At 45.8% G+C, this 16,955-nt stretch overlaps 1 protein-coding gene across 1 annotated transcript in view; it reads right to left on the bottom strand.

Moving 5' to 3' along the window:
• CIP2A (cellular inhibitor of PP2A) overlaps window positions 1–16,955 on the bottom strand; it is a 54,967-nt gene that overhangs the window by 13,346 nt on the left and 24,666 nt on the right. Inside the window, exons 6-15 of the mRNA XM_068123311.2 lie at window positions 14,821–14,917; window positions 12,755–12,877; window positions 12,429–12,574; window positions 11,859–11,934; window positions 10,323–10,547; window positions 4,542–4,740; window positions 4,198–4,333; window positions 3,867–3,966; window positions 3,041–3,159; window positions 2,145–2,337 (exon numbers count right to left, since the gene is read on the bottom strand). Coding sequence (XP_067979412.2) covers window positions 2,145–2,337; window positions 3,041–3,159; window positions 3,867–3,966; window positions 4,198–4,333; window positions 4,542–4,740; window positions 10,323–10,547; window positions 11,859–11,934; window positions 12,429–12,574; window positions 12,755–12,877; window positions 14,821–14,917 — 1,414 coding nt within the window. The remainder of the gene's footprint in view (window positions 1–2,144; window positions 2,338–3,040; window positions 3,160–3,866; window positions 3,967–4,197; window positions 4,334–4,541; window positions 4,741–10,322; window positions 10,548–11,858; window positions 11,935–12,428; window positions 12,575–12,754; window positions 12,878–14,820; window positions 14,918–16,955) is intronic.

Genomic DNA, 16,955 nt, shown 5'->3' on the forward strand with positions numbered 1-16,955 from the left:
ACAACTGCATCTCCTTCCTTTCATTCTTCCAACGCAAAATTGAAAACATCTACAACAGCTTGACCACCGCCGCACCCGTTCCCCCTCAAATCACCTGCCCCCCCTTATCCTGCCATCCCCTGTTTCAATTCTCCCCAGTCTCCCCTACTGACCTCTCTGAACTCCTCATCGGAATGAAAACTGCCACCTGCACTCTTGACCCCATCCCCTCCAGCTTTGTCAAGGCCTCCCTTCCTGCTCTCTCTCCACTTATCATTGCAACAATAAACTCCTCCCTGTCTACAGGCATCGTCCCACCATCCCTCAAAATTGCTGCTGTTACCCCCATTCTGAAAAAACCTGGACTAAACCCTGACACCCTAAATAACTTCAGACCCATCTCCAACCTACCCTTTCTGTCAAAGGTTTTGGAACGCGCTGTAGCCACTCAACTCAAACATCACCTCTCTGCCAATAACCTGTATGAAACATTCCAATCCGGATTCCGCTCCAACCACAGTACTGAAACTGCTCTCCTCAAAATCACCAACGACCTTCTCCTCTCCTCTGACGCTGGCAACCTCAACATTCTCATCCTCCTCGACCTCAGCGCCGCCTTTGACACCATCGATCACACCATCCTCCTCACCCGACTTGAAACCACCTTTAACATTACCGGCACTGCCCTCTCTTGGATTAAATCATACCTCTCTGACAGACGTCAGTTCATCTCCATCAATAACTGCAAATCCCCCACTGCTCCCCTCCCCCAAGGTGTCCCCCAAGGTTCAGTTCTTGGCCCCCTCCTCTTCATCCTTTACCTGTCCCCCCTCGGTCACTTAATCCGCCGTCATGGTCTCCAATTCCACTGCTTCGCCGATGACATCCAGCTTTTCATCTCCACCAAGTCCATCTCCACCGCCACCCACTCTATCCTGACAAACTGCATCACTGAAATAAAATCCTGGCTTCAAATCAACTTCCTCAAATTTAACTGTGATAAATCTGAAATAATCATCATTGGCCCAAAAACGCTCACCAAGTCCACCCATAACTTTGCCCTCAACATCGACGGTTTCCCAGTATCCACCTCCCCTCACATCCGGAATCTTGGCATCATCTTTGACCAAACCCTCTCCTTCGACAAATACACTAAACAGATCACAAAGTCAGCCTTCTTTCACCTGAAAAACATCGCCCGTCTCCGTCCATCCCTCTCCTCCGTGGCTGCAGAAACCCTCATCCATGCCTTCATCACTTCCCGTCTGGACTACTGCAATAGCCTCCTTTATGGTTCACCCTCAACAATCACCAATAAACTCCAATACATTCAGAACTCCGCTGCCCGTCTACTCACCCATTCCCGGACCCGTGACCACATCACCCCCGTCCTTTACAAGCTTCACTGGCTCCCCATCTCCCAGAGAATCCAGTACAAAATCCTCCTCTTGACCTACAAAGCCCTCCATAACCTGGCCCCATCCTACCTGGCTGACCTCCTCTCCAGACACACTCCCACCCGCAACCTCCGCTCTGCTGGTACCAACCTCCTGACCCCCCCCCCCATCCGGACCAAATTTAGATCCTGGGGGGACAGGGCCTTCTCCATCGCTGCTCCCACCCTCTGGAACTCGCTACCTCACACCATCAGAGACTCCTCCTCACTCACCACATTCAAAACATCACTCAAGACCCACCTGTTCAACACTGCATTCAACATTTAACCCACAGCATCTAACCCCTGACTATCTCCTCTCCTTCTCCCTCCTTTGTGCTTTGAATATTTCCCTATTGATTCTTCTTTTTTTTGCAATTGTCTTTATGTTTTGCTATGCATTATGTTTTGCACTCTGTCAAAGCGTCTTTGGGCTTCCTGAAAAGCGCTATATAAAATAAATGCATTATTATTATTATTATTATTATCCTTTTAAGTAGCTGAACGTCAAGTAAGGGAAGCAGCACATACCGTTTTTTAAGTCTTTGATATGACTCGGCCGGGATGAACCACTGACCTACCAGACTCAGAGTGGACGCTCTAACCATTACACCACCGAGTCATTACACAAAGACTGGGCAGTGCATTTCCATCAGTTTTGAAAGGCTAAACATGAGATTTTGGAATGCAAATCGTTGTGCAATTAAATACATACTGTACCCTGTCTTACCTGCACTCCCGCATGAAACTGCTCCGCAAGTTCTTGTATTTTGCTGGGCAAGGGCTGAGGAGTTGGTGATGCAACATTGCAACGGAGACTGCTAGCTGAAGGGATCAGACGCATTGTTTGTGTTCTCTCATTTACTTCTTTGTCTCCCCCGTGTCTATGTGTTTCATTTCTAATTGCAACACTATCCACGAGCCTGAGAGAAAAAAATAATAGAATGAAAAAGACGAGGAGGAAGAAAAGGATGGGGCACTGGGGCAGACAGGAGGATTTAAATTGTACAATGTTTGGCAATGTATTAAATGGATACTTCTGAAACATGAAAAATTATCAAAGTACTAGAGAACTCATAAAACACCTTGCCCACACAGTATTGAGAGAAATCCTAGGACGTTCCAAGATCCGAGGACGAATTCAGAGCCAAAGTACTGCCTCGTTTTCAGATTTATGTTCCAATTCATGATCAAAATATAACATTTTATTGAAAAGAAGTTGTTCCTCGATCGTAAACTGACGTTTGTAGAGAAACAGACAAACGAAGTGAACCAATTACTTAACCCTATTGTGTAGCACACGTGCAGGATAAATAATGTATCTATATTAAAAAAACATTGTTTCCAGATTCTGAGTTGCATCTCCACTTATCTTCCCCAAGTCCACCCTTTAAAGTGATGTTAAACAATCGAGTGAGATTTATCAGCTCACCTTTTAACCAATATCCCATCACAATAGAGAAGCTGAAATGCTTCAACATCAGGAAAAATTGACAAGTTTAATTTGTACCAACTTTCCAAGACAGTAAATTCCATTTACCACCAATATGGTAGCCGAAGAATTAACTGTACGAAACGAGCAACTGGTTGCGAAGCGGAGGAAATGGCTGACGGGAGGCAACGTACATAACAGTGGGGAAATCAGGAAGTGGAGCGGCCTCAAAGAGGAGCCTCAGTGCACTGCAAACACGTCGCTTATCAGAGGACGTCAGTGCAAAGGTAAGGAAGGGAACCACGCGTGGATCCTGAAAAACAAAACAACAACAAACAAAACCAGAGTTCTCCCTCATAACCCCACAAAATAATGTTTGCTGTGTATTTAATGCCTCCTTACGGTCTTGAAAGGACAACAGTATGCCATAGAAAATGAAAACCCAGCAAATGGTATTTCTCACAACCAAGAATCATGGAGTAAGGCTTTTGCTGCTCTTTTAAATAGCCAAAGAGTAAAAACCAAAGGTCAAGACAATATAAATCAATGTGTACCACTGCTCCCCTTTGAGCGGTCCACTTTGGGTTTGATTTAATCGGTCGTCATGGTGCTTCACAAGAACATGTTTTCTCACATTTCATACTTCACTGGCATATCAAAGGGGTGCCATCCCCTGGAAGGGATATTAAGACAGTTATAAATATATAATTAAATATAAATAATTAAATTAAGAATATAAATAATTAAATATAAATAGAGATATTAAAGCCCTCTGCTAATCATTGTTTTTAAGACGTTAAAGATCCCTCAGTGCCTTTTCCAAAATAAATATACCATTGCGTGCCGGTACTCTGTAGGCCAAATCTCAAATTTCTATTTTAGCCTCCAGGGGCACAAATTCACCACAGTGGTGATGCAACCAGTGTGAATTCAAAGCAGAATTCTGGTCAATTACAAATTTGATACAAGAGAACAATTGCACGCCATTCGGTTACAGTCAAGTTCACCTAGCAAGCTTACCTGCAGGTATTTGTAAAATGCTGCCTCAGTTTCTGGGAGAACTTCCTTAGTGAAGCTCATGAAATCCAAGCATTTGATAATGACATCCGCACCAAAGACACTGCAATAGAGCACGTGAATGAGAGAAAGAGACATTTAAATACCAACTTTCAAAATCTGTTCCAGGGAGTAACATACAGAAAACTTGGAGGACAAAAAATATATACATTGCACAGTAAAAAAAAAAGTACGGACGGGAAGGGTGGGGGTGGGAAAACAGGGTTGGGTAAACTTGAAAGAGAATGAGTTGAGAAATGAGTTTATAATAATAATTAAAAAGAATTAAGGTTACCTCCATTTCCTGTTGTCAGATCTGTCACCCAATCCCATCTTGTTGAAAGCCAGTTGGAAATCCAGGAGTGAGTTAAGCACCTCAGAGCTGCAAGAACTGGCCAACAGGGCTCTTGTCTCGTTATCATGGCACAGGAGTGATTTAGGAGTCAAAGAAAAAAAATAATCGGAAAGATGACCCTCAGCTGTTACACCTACCGCACCTGTACCCATAAGAAAATTTAATTTACATACGACTTCCTCGTGCCTGTGTGCATCCAATTTTATATTGCCGCTCAACCCCCTCCACCCGTCATAACATCACCCTGTGTACCAGCAACCGCAGAGTAACAGAACAAAAGATATCAAGGAGCAGATCCAGACACTTGCTGAGAACATGGCAATGCCGAGCCATACGCGTCTCATCGCACTTTGGTTTCTCCACCTTCTCCTCGTCATGCTCCATCATATCTTGCTTCATCCCATAGTTGCGAAGATGTTTTCCCAATACGGGCAGCACAGAATCATGCACAGGCTGCAGGGACATCCCGCTGCTCACTGCCTCCTGGGGTCAAGGACAGGTAGCATGAACAAAATAGCTTGTGTTTGATCAGGAAATCTGGTGGGGAAGGAAGAGAGGGGGGGGGGGGGGGGGGGTTTAAGCCCAACAATTTCAGTTAGCAGAAGAAAAGAAAACCACTATCGGACCCCATTTAGCTAAACTTGTAAAATGCAGTCACCCTTTTGATGCAGCATAATTGCCACATGAAAGATTGCTTTCATACTACAAATGCCAATCCCTACAGGGAATATTGGCCACAGGAGACAGGGAGCTAGCGAACACTGTCGTGAAAATCAAACTCAGACACGACTTGTACCTTGGGTAGGTTTAATATCATTTAGATCTGTGGTCACATCCTGTAAAATACATTCATGCAATAGACATCAGAATCGGAGTATTACATGGGCAATCGAAGCATTACAGTATCAATAGGCAAAACAAAACAAGCGCAGCATATAGGGGCGTACATACCATTCAAACTACAGGACTATATGTCGCAGTAAGTGTCGCTGGAGTGTCCTTGCGCCGCGGTTGTCCCGGGTCTTATAGACGCCCCTTTTAGAGGGATAAGCGAGCACTCCCGGGTTCACCTTTAGTATAATTTCACTACATTCTCCCCACCATTAAAACTATACTGCCGCTAGGCAGGTCGCAAGCAAGCGTCAGCAATAATCGAATGGGGTACGTCAATCCACGTCAGTCGGTCCACCCGTAGCGGTCGGGGCGGCGAACTACCCTGCCAGTTCGTGTTCGGAGACTACCGGGTACGGCGTCCCCAAGCCCGGAGTCCCTCGCATCGGAATAGCTGCCGGAGGTGGGTGTCGGAGGGGGCACCCCAGGGCCATCAGGCAAGGGAGTAGGCGACGACGGAAGTGACGGCAGTAGTTCCATAGAGGAAGCTTCGGTAGAGTCCATAGACTCGTAGATTGGTTCGTTGATATCCCTGTCGTCGTCCCCACAAGGGGCGAGATGGCGTACGGAGACAGTAGACTCGCGTCCGTCCGCCGTTATCACTCGAGCATGCTCGGGATTAGCCTGGAGTACCCGCACCTTATCAACAAGGGGGTCGTACTTGCTAGCGCGAACCGCTCGTTTGAGATAGGCCGGCCCCGGCTCAGCGAGCCAGCTGGGTAAAGATTGGATACTACCCGAGCTTCTAGGGTGGTGGAACAGTCTTTCATGAGGAGTCTGGTTGGTGGCGGTACATAGGAGAGCCGGGAGCCAGTTTAGAGCCGCAGGAAGCGACCACGCCCATTTATCGAGGCCCCGGCCGAGGGTCCTGAGGCTTAGCATGACGGCCCTCCATATAATCCCATTAAAGCGTTCGATCTGCCCATTCGCCTGGGGCCGGTACGGGGTGGTGTAGCTCGAAGCGACATTATTCTGGAGCAAGTAGCCCCTCACCTCCTGAGACAGGAACACCGCACCCCGATCGGTATGCACGTAGGCCGGATACCCAAACATAGAAAACAAATTCTGTAGGCACCGTATAACCGTGGCAGCTGACATATCCCCGCACGTATAAGCAAAGGGGAATCGCGAATACTCATCAACGATAGTGAGCAGTTAACGAGAGTTACTCGACACTGGCAGCGGCCCCTTGAAGTCCATCGCCAAACGCTCCCACCGTCTAGTAGCCCTAACCAGCGTCCCCATAGGAGGGTTGTAAAAACACGGTTTGAGCTCCGCACAGATAGTGCAATCACGGCAGATCCGGCGGATGTCCTCAATCGAGTACGGCAGATTACCACTGCGCACAAAATGCGCGAAACGCGCTACCCCGGGATGACACATAGTGCCGTGTAAAGCGCGCAGCCCCTCCAAAGTGACAACCCCCGCGCAAGTGGCCGGCCTCGATAAGGCGTCGGCGACCAGGTTATCCTTCCCCGGGCGGTATTTGATGGTGTAGCAGAAGTCGGCGAGTTCGATACACCAGCGAGTGATTTTCTCATTCTTAATGCGTTGAGCATGTAAGGTGTCGTACATGAATGCAACGCTTTGTTGGTCCGTGACGATTTGGAAACACCGCCCGAGCAGGTACGGCCGCCATCGCCGAATCGATTCGACGATCGCGTATGCTTCCTTTTCAACAGACGAATGCCTCCGCTCAGCGGAGGTGAGAGTCCGCGAAAAGAAAGCCACAGGGCGTCCCCCTTGGGAGAGAGTCGCCGCTATCGCATGATCCGAGGCATCACTTTCCAAGACGAAAGATGCACTCTCGTCAATTGTCGCTACAGCGGCGCCCGCGATGTCGGCTTTAAGGCCCTCGAAGGCCGCCATGGCGGCCGGGCCCATGGGGAACGTGTCGCAGGCCACGAGGGGGCGGAGCTTCGCGGAGAAATTTTGCACCCACTTCGAGTAGTGGGCGAACAGCCCAAGAGCGCGTTTCATCGAAGCCCGATCGCTAGGCGGAGCCATATCGAGCAAAGGTCGCAGACGCTCCTTATCTGGAGAGACAGAGCCATGGGTCACGGTGTACACCAGAAGATCTACCGTGCGTAGAGAGTAACGACACTTAGCCTCATTCATGGTTCGGCGATATTTCTGCACGACCTCGAGGAAGCGTTTCAGATTAGCGTCGTGATGCCCCTGGTCATACCCACAAACCGTAAGATTGTCCAGATAGACAAAGACATCGGTCAAGTTCTCCTTCGTAACGAGGTCATCCATAGCCCTCTGAAAACAAGCGACCCCGTTAGTTACCCCAAAAGGTAGTCGGGTGAACTGGTATAACCTTTGACCCGATTCAAAGGCTGTATCGACGCGATCAGCCCTAGAGATGGGGACCTGATGATACGCACTACGCAGATCGAGAGTGCTGTAAACAGAGTACAGGGCCACCTGGCGTACCAGTGCATTCATCCCCGGTAGGGGGTAGGCATCCAGCTGTGTAAAACGATTAATCGTCTGTGAGTAGTCGATTACGATGCGCCGGCGATGGGCCTCACTTTGCACTACTAAGACTTGGGCCCGCCACGGCGACCGACTGGGTTCTATAATACCGTCCTTTAAGAGCCGGGCCGTTTCTTCCGCAATGAATTGCGCGTCTGCGCGAGAGTAGCGCCGCGATTTTACGGCTACAGGGGTACAATCAGTGGTCAGGTTGGGGAACAGCGAGAGAGGCTCCACGTCCATCTGAGCGAGGGCGCACACAGCAAGCGTGTCCGGCCCACCGAAGTCCATTTCCAAACGTCCATGTCGCTTAAGGAAATCGTGTCCTAACAGAACGTCGGCACATAACGCAGGTAACACCATGAGATACACGTCTGGGAACGTGCGGCCCTTTATCACAAGTTTCAGCCGACATGCCCCTTTTGTGCTCAGCCGAAGTCATTGGGAGGCCATGAAGATCCGTCGTGTAGTCCCGAGAACCGGCCACCCATGTTGATGCACTAGTCGTTGATCGATAAAACTATCCGTAGACCCCGTGTCGATCAAGACTTGCGCAAAAACGCCCGCGACCTTGAGCGGAATGATGGCCTGCACAAGGCCGGAAGACCCGGCAGGTATTGTGCCGTCCGGGCGAGAGGTTCGGGTGGATCCCACTCCGGCTGCAGTTTTCCAGTCGTTCGGGCAGCCCGGGGCATAGTTGGCAGCATGTAAATCGTAAAAACCACTGTCAGAGAACGTTCCCACGCCGGCTGCAGTTTGCCGGTCGTTCGGGCAGCCCGTGGAGGATCCTCGTGACAAGCGCATAGTTGGCTCACTGCCATCTGCGGTTTCATATGCAGGAGTGAGTGCGTGTAATTCGTAAAAGCCGCCGTCAGATGGCGCTCGAGTCACGCGTAGAGGATCACTGCCATCCACCGTTTCATGAGCTGGTGCGATAGCGTGTAATTCGTAAAAGCCGCCGTCAGATGGCACTCGAGTCACGCGCAGCGTTCGCTGCGAATCCAGAGGAGTTTCCAAAGCAGTACGGCGTTGCTTGTTTGAGGTGGGCGTCCGGACGCCAGCCAAGGCCGATCGCGACGCGGCCGGTCGTGGTCGCGCCGGTTGTTTAGGCGGCCCGATGTCCCCCATCAAGGTCGAGCGTGCAGCCAGGGGCCCGTGAGGAGGGGAGACGCTGATCGAGGCCGGGCGGGGCGCTCCGTTCGGTGCGCAGTCCGTTGGCTCTGCGATAAGCCCATTCAAGGCCGCGCGGGCTCGCGTACCTCGCGCGGACTTTTTGCAGACCTTCGCGAAATGGCCCTTGGTGGAGCACAGATGGCATATTGCCTCCCGAGCCGGGCATTCTACTCGGGGGTGCTGCCGATTCCCACAAAAATAACACTTTGCATACCGCTCAGGCCGTGGCCGGGCAGCGGTAGCAGCAGTTAGGCCGGAAGCGGAGTCCGCTTCAGGAGCACCCAGAGACTCGGCCGTGGTCGAGTCCTCCCCCATATCCTCGGCGGTAACCCTCTCCGGTCGCGCGAGTTGAGAAGTCCCCGCCATGACTCGTGGGTGGTCATAAGCAGTGGATTGTTCACGGGCATTGGTAAAGACGTGAGCCAGCCGTAGTGCCTCCGTAAATGTCAGCTCCGCGGTCTCCAAGAGTCGGAGCCTCAAGACTCCAGAGCTAATTCCAGAGACGAAAGAATCTCTGAGAAGGTCATCTTGCACTTGCTCGTGGGTCCGTACCTCCTAGGCACAGTCCGCCAGAAGGTGACGCAACTCCTGCGCGTAGCGATCGATCGATTCCGATGGTTGTTGTCGCCGCTGAGAGAGCTGATGCCGGCCGTGCACGGCGCTCCGTTTCTTTACGTATAGTCGCTTTAGCTTGGCCAGAGCCGTGGCGTACGTCTCAAATCGAGCAATGCACCGGTAAACGCGGTGGTGGACTTTCGACTGTAACACGGACAGCTTAGCCACGGCAGTGGGCTCCGTTTCATGCGCGGCGAAGTAATTCTCCAGCGTTTTGAGCCAGTGGGTGAACTCCGATCCCGACTCCTCGGCTTGAGCGTCGGCATCGAGAATCGGTACCGTAATCATCTTGGGTTCAGCCATTTCGTAGATTTAAATGATATTAAATGTCGTGAAAATCAAACTCAGACACGACTTGTACCTTGGGTAGGTTTAATATCATTTAGATCTGTGGTCACATCCTGTAAAATACATTCATGCAATAGACATCAGAATCGGAGTATTACATGGGCAATCGAAGTATTACAGTATCAATAGGCAAAACAAAACAAGCGCAGCATATAGGGGCGTACATACCATTCAAACTACAGGACTATATGTCGCAGTAAGTGTCGCTGGAGTGTCCTTGCGCCGCGGTTGTCCCGGGTCTTATAGACGCCCCTTTTAGAGGGATAAGCGAGCACTCCCGGGTTCACCTTTAGTATAATTTCACTACAAACACAATCCAAAATGACTTATTACGCTTTTATTACCTCCGCCACCGAAGGTGGACAGAGGTTATGTTTACACTCCTTTTTGCCCATCATATTAAGCTATTATGTTTAGTTCTTCACTCTGCTTTGTGGACCAGCTAATGAAGTTTATATAATGTATTTGCATGGAAATATTAGCACTAGCAAGCACGATTTGATTTTACTCGCCATGTGCAGCTCCAATATTGGTATCAAAATTTGAAGTCAAATTACCTCACAAACTTCTCGAAGAAGCTCCAGAGCGAGAGGCGCCGCTTCCTCAGAGCTGTGAGGCAGCCCGTCGACCCAGCAAATGACGCCGGCTAGAAGGCGGCTGGGCCCTGCTCGTTTCGACTGGCGTAAGCCTGGTTGCAGGTTCTGTCCAGGAAGAAAGAGCTCAAGGCAAAGTGGTCGACGTAGAAGGGGCACGTTGCTGAAAGCCAGCAAGAGTTCCAGAATCTAGATAAAAGATTGGAAGAGGGAGGTGGAAGAAACAACAACATGATGTTGATTCGGAAAGGTAATCTAGGCAATAAGAATGCAAAATATTTTAACTACCAATTCAATGAGAATAGATTTGTCCAGTAAGAGGGCCTTTTGATGTCACGTTAATGAAGAGATGAGATGATGGAGCTTACTTAAGAATTTGGATGACAAATGTAATTTAAAAAAAGGGGGGAACACAAAATTGCTGTCAAAATTATTAACTCAGCAATATTTTTAAAATGTATTAGGCCATGTGAGAACAACAACAACAACAACAACAACAGGACAACAAAAAACAGCTCATTACTACATGCTGGTGGAGATTTGAAAGTATGGCAGGGCCTCCATGGATCTGCTTTCATCAACTCGTGCACACACTTTGTCCAAATTATGAGAGAGTGTACAACCGCGTTGTGGCAGAAAAAGCTTTGAATCACAATGACATTCTCAGCTTAAAAATAGTTCTTAAAAAAGGAATAACTAGAGAGTTCATTAAGCACCTTACCCCCACACTCCCACTCCCTTGCCCCCAACATCATGCAGTCTTGAGAAAAATAAGGACATGGACGGTGTCTGCAAGCAGCAAATCTGAATGGTTGAGATGATGTGAAATGCCGTAATATTTTATCCCATTACTGATAAACGAAAGGTTTTTAAAAGTGCCAAAAAAGTGATTTGTATTCCATAGTGTTGAAGTATATAAATCAATTTAAATAAAATAAAGATTTTAAAGGTTGTAGAAAAATGTATTTGGAACTTTACCGCCGTTCATGCAGCGTCTTTTACACCACCCTATCTAGCACGTTACTTTAGTTATTTGTGCCTGTAGTGTGTGACCTTTCTGACATCCTTAAAAACAGTAAGTTTCCTGTTTGGAAGGATTGTCAATTTTGTTTGACTGCCAGGCAGACAGAGCAAAAAAACTAACTTACTCTGCTCTGCGCATGTGCGATTGGGATAATTCAGAACCAAGTTACTGTTAAACAACAGGTTCGTTTTCCGATTCGTGTTCAAAATATAGCATTGAATTGAAATCAAGTTGTTCCTCGATCATAAACCAACGTTTTAAGACAGGACAGACAAAGTGAACCAATTGCCTCAACCCGCTTTTCGCTTCGTGCACACGAGGTAATTAAATAATCTCAATCACATGAGGGAATCTACAAATTGGCGTGCGTTTGAAAGCACGTCTGTATGAAAGCTCTTCTCAGAAAGTGACCAGTGTACCTGAAAGCACAGAAGATATCTCTCGCTTTCATTATTCACATCAACTTTTCGACTGACCTTTTCAATTGCGTCTCCATTTTTACTCCGTAAAAGATCTAAGATTTGCCTCAAACATGATGAGAAGTGTTCATACCTGCACAGGCACACGCACGTCACAGAAAAGTCTAACATGATTAGAAATATTGGGAATTGAAAAAAATACAACTGCTGACAAAAACCCACTAATTTAATTGATTATTTATCAGTGTTCAACTGTGAAGAGAAGACTTTGCGCTGCAGGTTTGACAGGTCGAGTGGCAGGAAAATGGCAGGTTTGACAGGTCGGTTATATCTGCAAAAGGTGGCTACTTTGCCGAGTCAAAAATTTGAACTAAATTTTGTTAAACAAAATGATTCTATGATTTCTTTTTTATCTCCAATTGTTTATTTGTTCTATGCTTAATTTCAGAGTACATTGAGACATTAAACTGCATAAATTTCAATAAAAACTGGAAAAATTGAGGTGTTCTAAAACTTTTGACCGGTAGTGTATATATTACAAAGTAAATCCCCCATTAACCCCCCCCCCCCCCACAACCCCCACCCTTTCCTTTCCTTCCCTTCCCCAAAAACGCTTCTTAAACCCACCTGCTTAAGAGATCAATCACTTTTGCATTCTCAAGAAGGTCCATGAAGAGATCTACAGAGTATTTCCTTGTCAATTTCCCTTCACCATTTACCAAGATGTTGAAGATTAGTTGGAAAGTCTGATGGATGTTCTTGGCATGGAAGAGCTGCCACATCACAATTAAAAAGGGTAAAAAAAAAAAAACATTACAATCAAATGCTCAAACAAAAATTTCCAAAAATGAAGAGCCAGCATTTATGTCATGTGCAAACACAAAGAACAGATCAAAATATGCAAGCTTCGGTCTTGCAAAATAAAAGTCACCATAGAATGAGTGCTGGCCTACCCTTTCTCCAACTTCCTCACCAAGCGTGAGACTGGTAAGGATAGAGAGGGCAAACACCACCACGGTGAGGCTGCTATGTGCCAGGAAATGAATGAGGCTCCGATAAAGAGACTTCACGTTTTTCTGAAAAGGAAGAGAAAAGAAGTGTGCATTATTTTGACCTTGAAGAACAAGACCATCACAAATGCGTGCCAAATCTGAGACCGAAAAATGATATGCTAAAAAAAATCATTGTGGAGCAGGTTGACAACGTTGATGTGTCATGAAGTAACAGTTTGGTTGAAGCTTGAAGTTTGAAGGTCTCTGTGAACGCTGCTGTTGGTCTACGTCGGCAGAGAAGATAAACAATGGAGCTTTATTAACGAAAAGTTGATACAAGTGTGTTTACCGCCATGGGAAATGAAGTGTGGTGATGTTTCCAACGTTAGCCCTTTGTCCTTTTTCTCTGGTGAAGGGCTAATGCTCGAAATATTGGCCATACCTCATTTCCCACAATGGCAAACATTTTTGTAAACCTTCAGTTGATCGAATTCAATGGTTTGTTTGACTGTTTGGGTGATCCCATCTCAGCAATAAGCTTGGTATGAGATCTCAGGTTCAAATACATGTACTGTGTCAATTTGTCAGTTATTTACTACTGTCTTTGCAATGCACAGAAAAGTACATCGATGTCTCATAATGTCATTGACTGCTGTGTGTAACATGTGTACAAGCTACTATATGAACCTTAAATAAAAACAAAAAACAAAAACTAGAATGGGCACTCGGTAGAGAGCATACCTCCACCAGGATGAGCAGTTTACATTTCGTATCCCATTGATAGGCCGGATCAGGATACAGACCTGAACCAAAATTGAATTGGCTTGTTCTTGTCACCTGACAAACTCATCTACCTAGTTCATAACTAATCCACATCATTTTGAAATAGCATGTGATATATCATTTTTGGCCCTATCTCATAATGGTGAAGAATCATTTAAAATATTCTCAGATCCGGATTTTCACCAAAATCCAATCATTTCATCATTGTCACACACCCAACCTCTCCACCAAATTTTGTCTGAATCCATCCATAAATTTTTGAGACATGTTGGTCACAGACAAACAGACAGGGGTGAAAACATAACCTTTGTCCACCTTAGGTGGCAGAGATAATTAACAAGTTTTTTTTTAAATGCAACAATATATACACACAAGTCTCCAACTATCTTTGCAGAAGGATCGTCTGAAGAAACACCGACCTATTTCCATGGTTAACCACCGGAAGAGGTTCAATTTCTTGAACTGCTGCGCCTCACCATCAGCCATAAACTCTCTTGGGTCAACCATGTATCAAAACAAGCCAGCAAAGCCACCCGCAGGCTGGGTATCCTCCATCGTACCGACACCTTCCTTGGTAAATATGAACATCTCATGGCATGCAAGGCCTCCATCCATAGTTCAATAGAGTACCGTTCTCCCCTATGGGCTGGTGCCCCCTCTTCACAACTGTCTCTACGGGATGCTGTGGAATCTAATGCTCTGAAGATTAATGGCATCTCCAACAAAAAGGGAGAAGCACACAACCTGCTTTCTTCTCATTGCACACACGTTTGTGCACTCTTCATTCTTTACTACCCATCTTCAGATGTTGCTCCCTATACTGTTCCCTCCCTCCCCCCAACCCGCCCTCACCCCTAGCCCAAACAGATCACGTGCTTTTTCCAGTAATCGCATAGTCAAGTTTTCCAAAAGTGAGGTTTACTTTATCTAGCTTGTGGAACTGCCTTACTCAGTTTGTTATGTCCATAATCTTTTCTACCACAAATAACCCTCCCCTATCCGCACCTCATTATACTTGCAGGTTACATTTCTTTCCCTCTACTCTTTGCACCTCCTGTCCGTTCACCTTTTGATTGTGTCCACGTGCTGCCCTACTGTCCCACCGTCAGTGCATTGCCTTTTCACCTCTGCCCCCTTGCTCTTCCATGAGCCTAAATTTTTCACGCAAATTTTTATTCAATTAATAAGCAAATGATTAACAGCAATGTTAAAACGGTGTGTTTGTGACGAAAGAAAGGACATACAAACGACTTGACTTGTGCTTGAATGCAAGGACTCTGCCGGCAGAAGTTAGCCAACACCCTCAAACATGGCATGGTGTGCTCACTTTCAGCTGCCTGGCTGTACACAGAAAGCGAAAATGAATAAAGCCATGTAAGAACCTTCACAACAGTGCCACAATTGCAACGCTCCACACATCAAAATGATCCTGGGCTCGATGTCAAACAGATTTTGAATTTTACCAAACTCTCCTTCTGCTACATCATATGGCTCGCACATCTTTGAAGTTGCCGGTCGTCTGGCCGGTCATTAGGATGTAAATAAAGGTCCTATGATCATCTTTCAAAAGAATGGTGACATGGCACCAGTAATGGAACAGAGCTATTGTGAAGGACCTTAAGTATTTGGTTAAAACAATATATTGTCAAGTACCCGATACATGATGCAAAGCTAGTCGAGCTCACCACCTGCAATACCAGCACTAAGGCAGCTTAAGCCGGTATTACACTGCGAGAAAGATCCCCCATGTCTTCTTTGATCAAATTAACAACAATGGTGTTAAAAGAAGACACCTTAACAAGGTAGCATTTCAACACAAATACAGTATTTAATACAAAAATCAAACAATTGCAATGAGAATAAACAAACAGCCTGATCCAAAAACAGCCTGGAAATCCTTCGGCTATGCCAGGCAACCAATAAGATGAGAGATAGGAGCTCGTCTGAAAGAAAGAACACATAATAAACACGTGATTTTAAATGATGTTTGTTATATTGCTACATACATGTTTGTTATATTGCTACTGAACATACACGCTTGGTATATTGCTACTGCACACACACACTTGTTATATTGCGACATACATGTTTGTTATATTGCTACATACATGTTTGTTATATTGCTACTGAACATACACGCTTGGTATATTGCTACTGCACACACACACTTGTTATATTGCTACTGAACATACACACTTCTTATATTGATACTGTACACACGCTTGTTATATTGCTACTGTACATACACGCTTGGTATATTGCTATTGTACATACACGCTTGTTATAATGCTACTGCACACACACACTTGTTATATTGCTACTGTACATACACGCTTGGTATATTGCTACTGCACACACACACTTGTTATATTGCTACTGTACATACACACTTCTTATATTGATACTGTACACACGCTTGTTATATTGCTACTGTACATACACGCTTGGTATATTGCTACTGCACACACACACTTGTTATATTGCTACTGTACATACACACTTCTTATATTGATACTGTACACACGCTTGTTATATTGCTACTGCACACACACACTTGTTATATTGCTACTGTACATACACACTTCTTATATTGATACTGTACACACGCTTGTTATATTGCTACTGTACATACACGCTTGCTATATTGCTACTGAACATACACGCTTGGTATATTGCTACTGCACACACACACTTGTTATATTGCTACTGAACATACACACTTCTTATATTGATACTGTACACACGCTTGTTATATTGCTACTGTACATACACGCTTGGTATATTGCTACTGTACATACACGCTTGTTATAATGCTACTGCACACACACACTTGTTATATTGCTACTGTACATACACGCTTGGTATATTGCTACTGCACACACACACTTGTTATATTGCTACTGTACATACACACTTCTTATATTGATACTGTACACACGCTTGTTATATTGCTACTGTACATACACGCTTGTTATATTGCTACTGTACATACACGCTTGTTATAATGCTACTGTACATACACGCTTGGTATATTGCTACTGCACACACACACTTGTTATATTGCTACTGTACATACACACTTCTTATATTGATACTGTACACACGCTTGTTATATTGCTACTGTACATACACGCTTGTTATATTGCTACTGTACATACACGCTTGTTATAATGCTACTGTACATACACGCTTGTTATAATGCTACTGTACATACACGCTTGTTATATTGCTACTGTACATACACGCTTGTTATAATGGTACTGTACATACACACTTCTTATATTGATACTGTACACACGCTTGTTATATTGCTACTGTACATACACGCTTGTTATAATGCTACTGTACATACACGCTTGTTATAATGCTACTGCACATA

This window comes from Myxine glutinosa, chromosome 7 (genome assembly GCF_964187855.1).
Source record: "Myxine glutinosa chromosome 7, kmMyxGlut1.1, whole genome shotgun sequence".
In the NCBI taxonomy this organism is placed as follows: Eukaryota; Metazoa; Chordata; class Myxini; order Myxiniformes; family Myxinidae; genus Myxine; species Myxine glutinosa.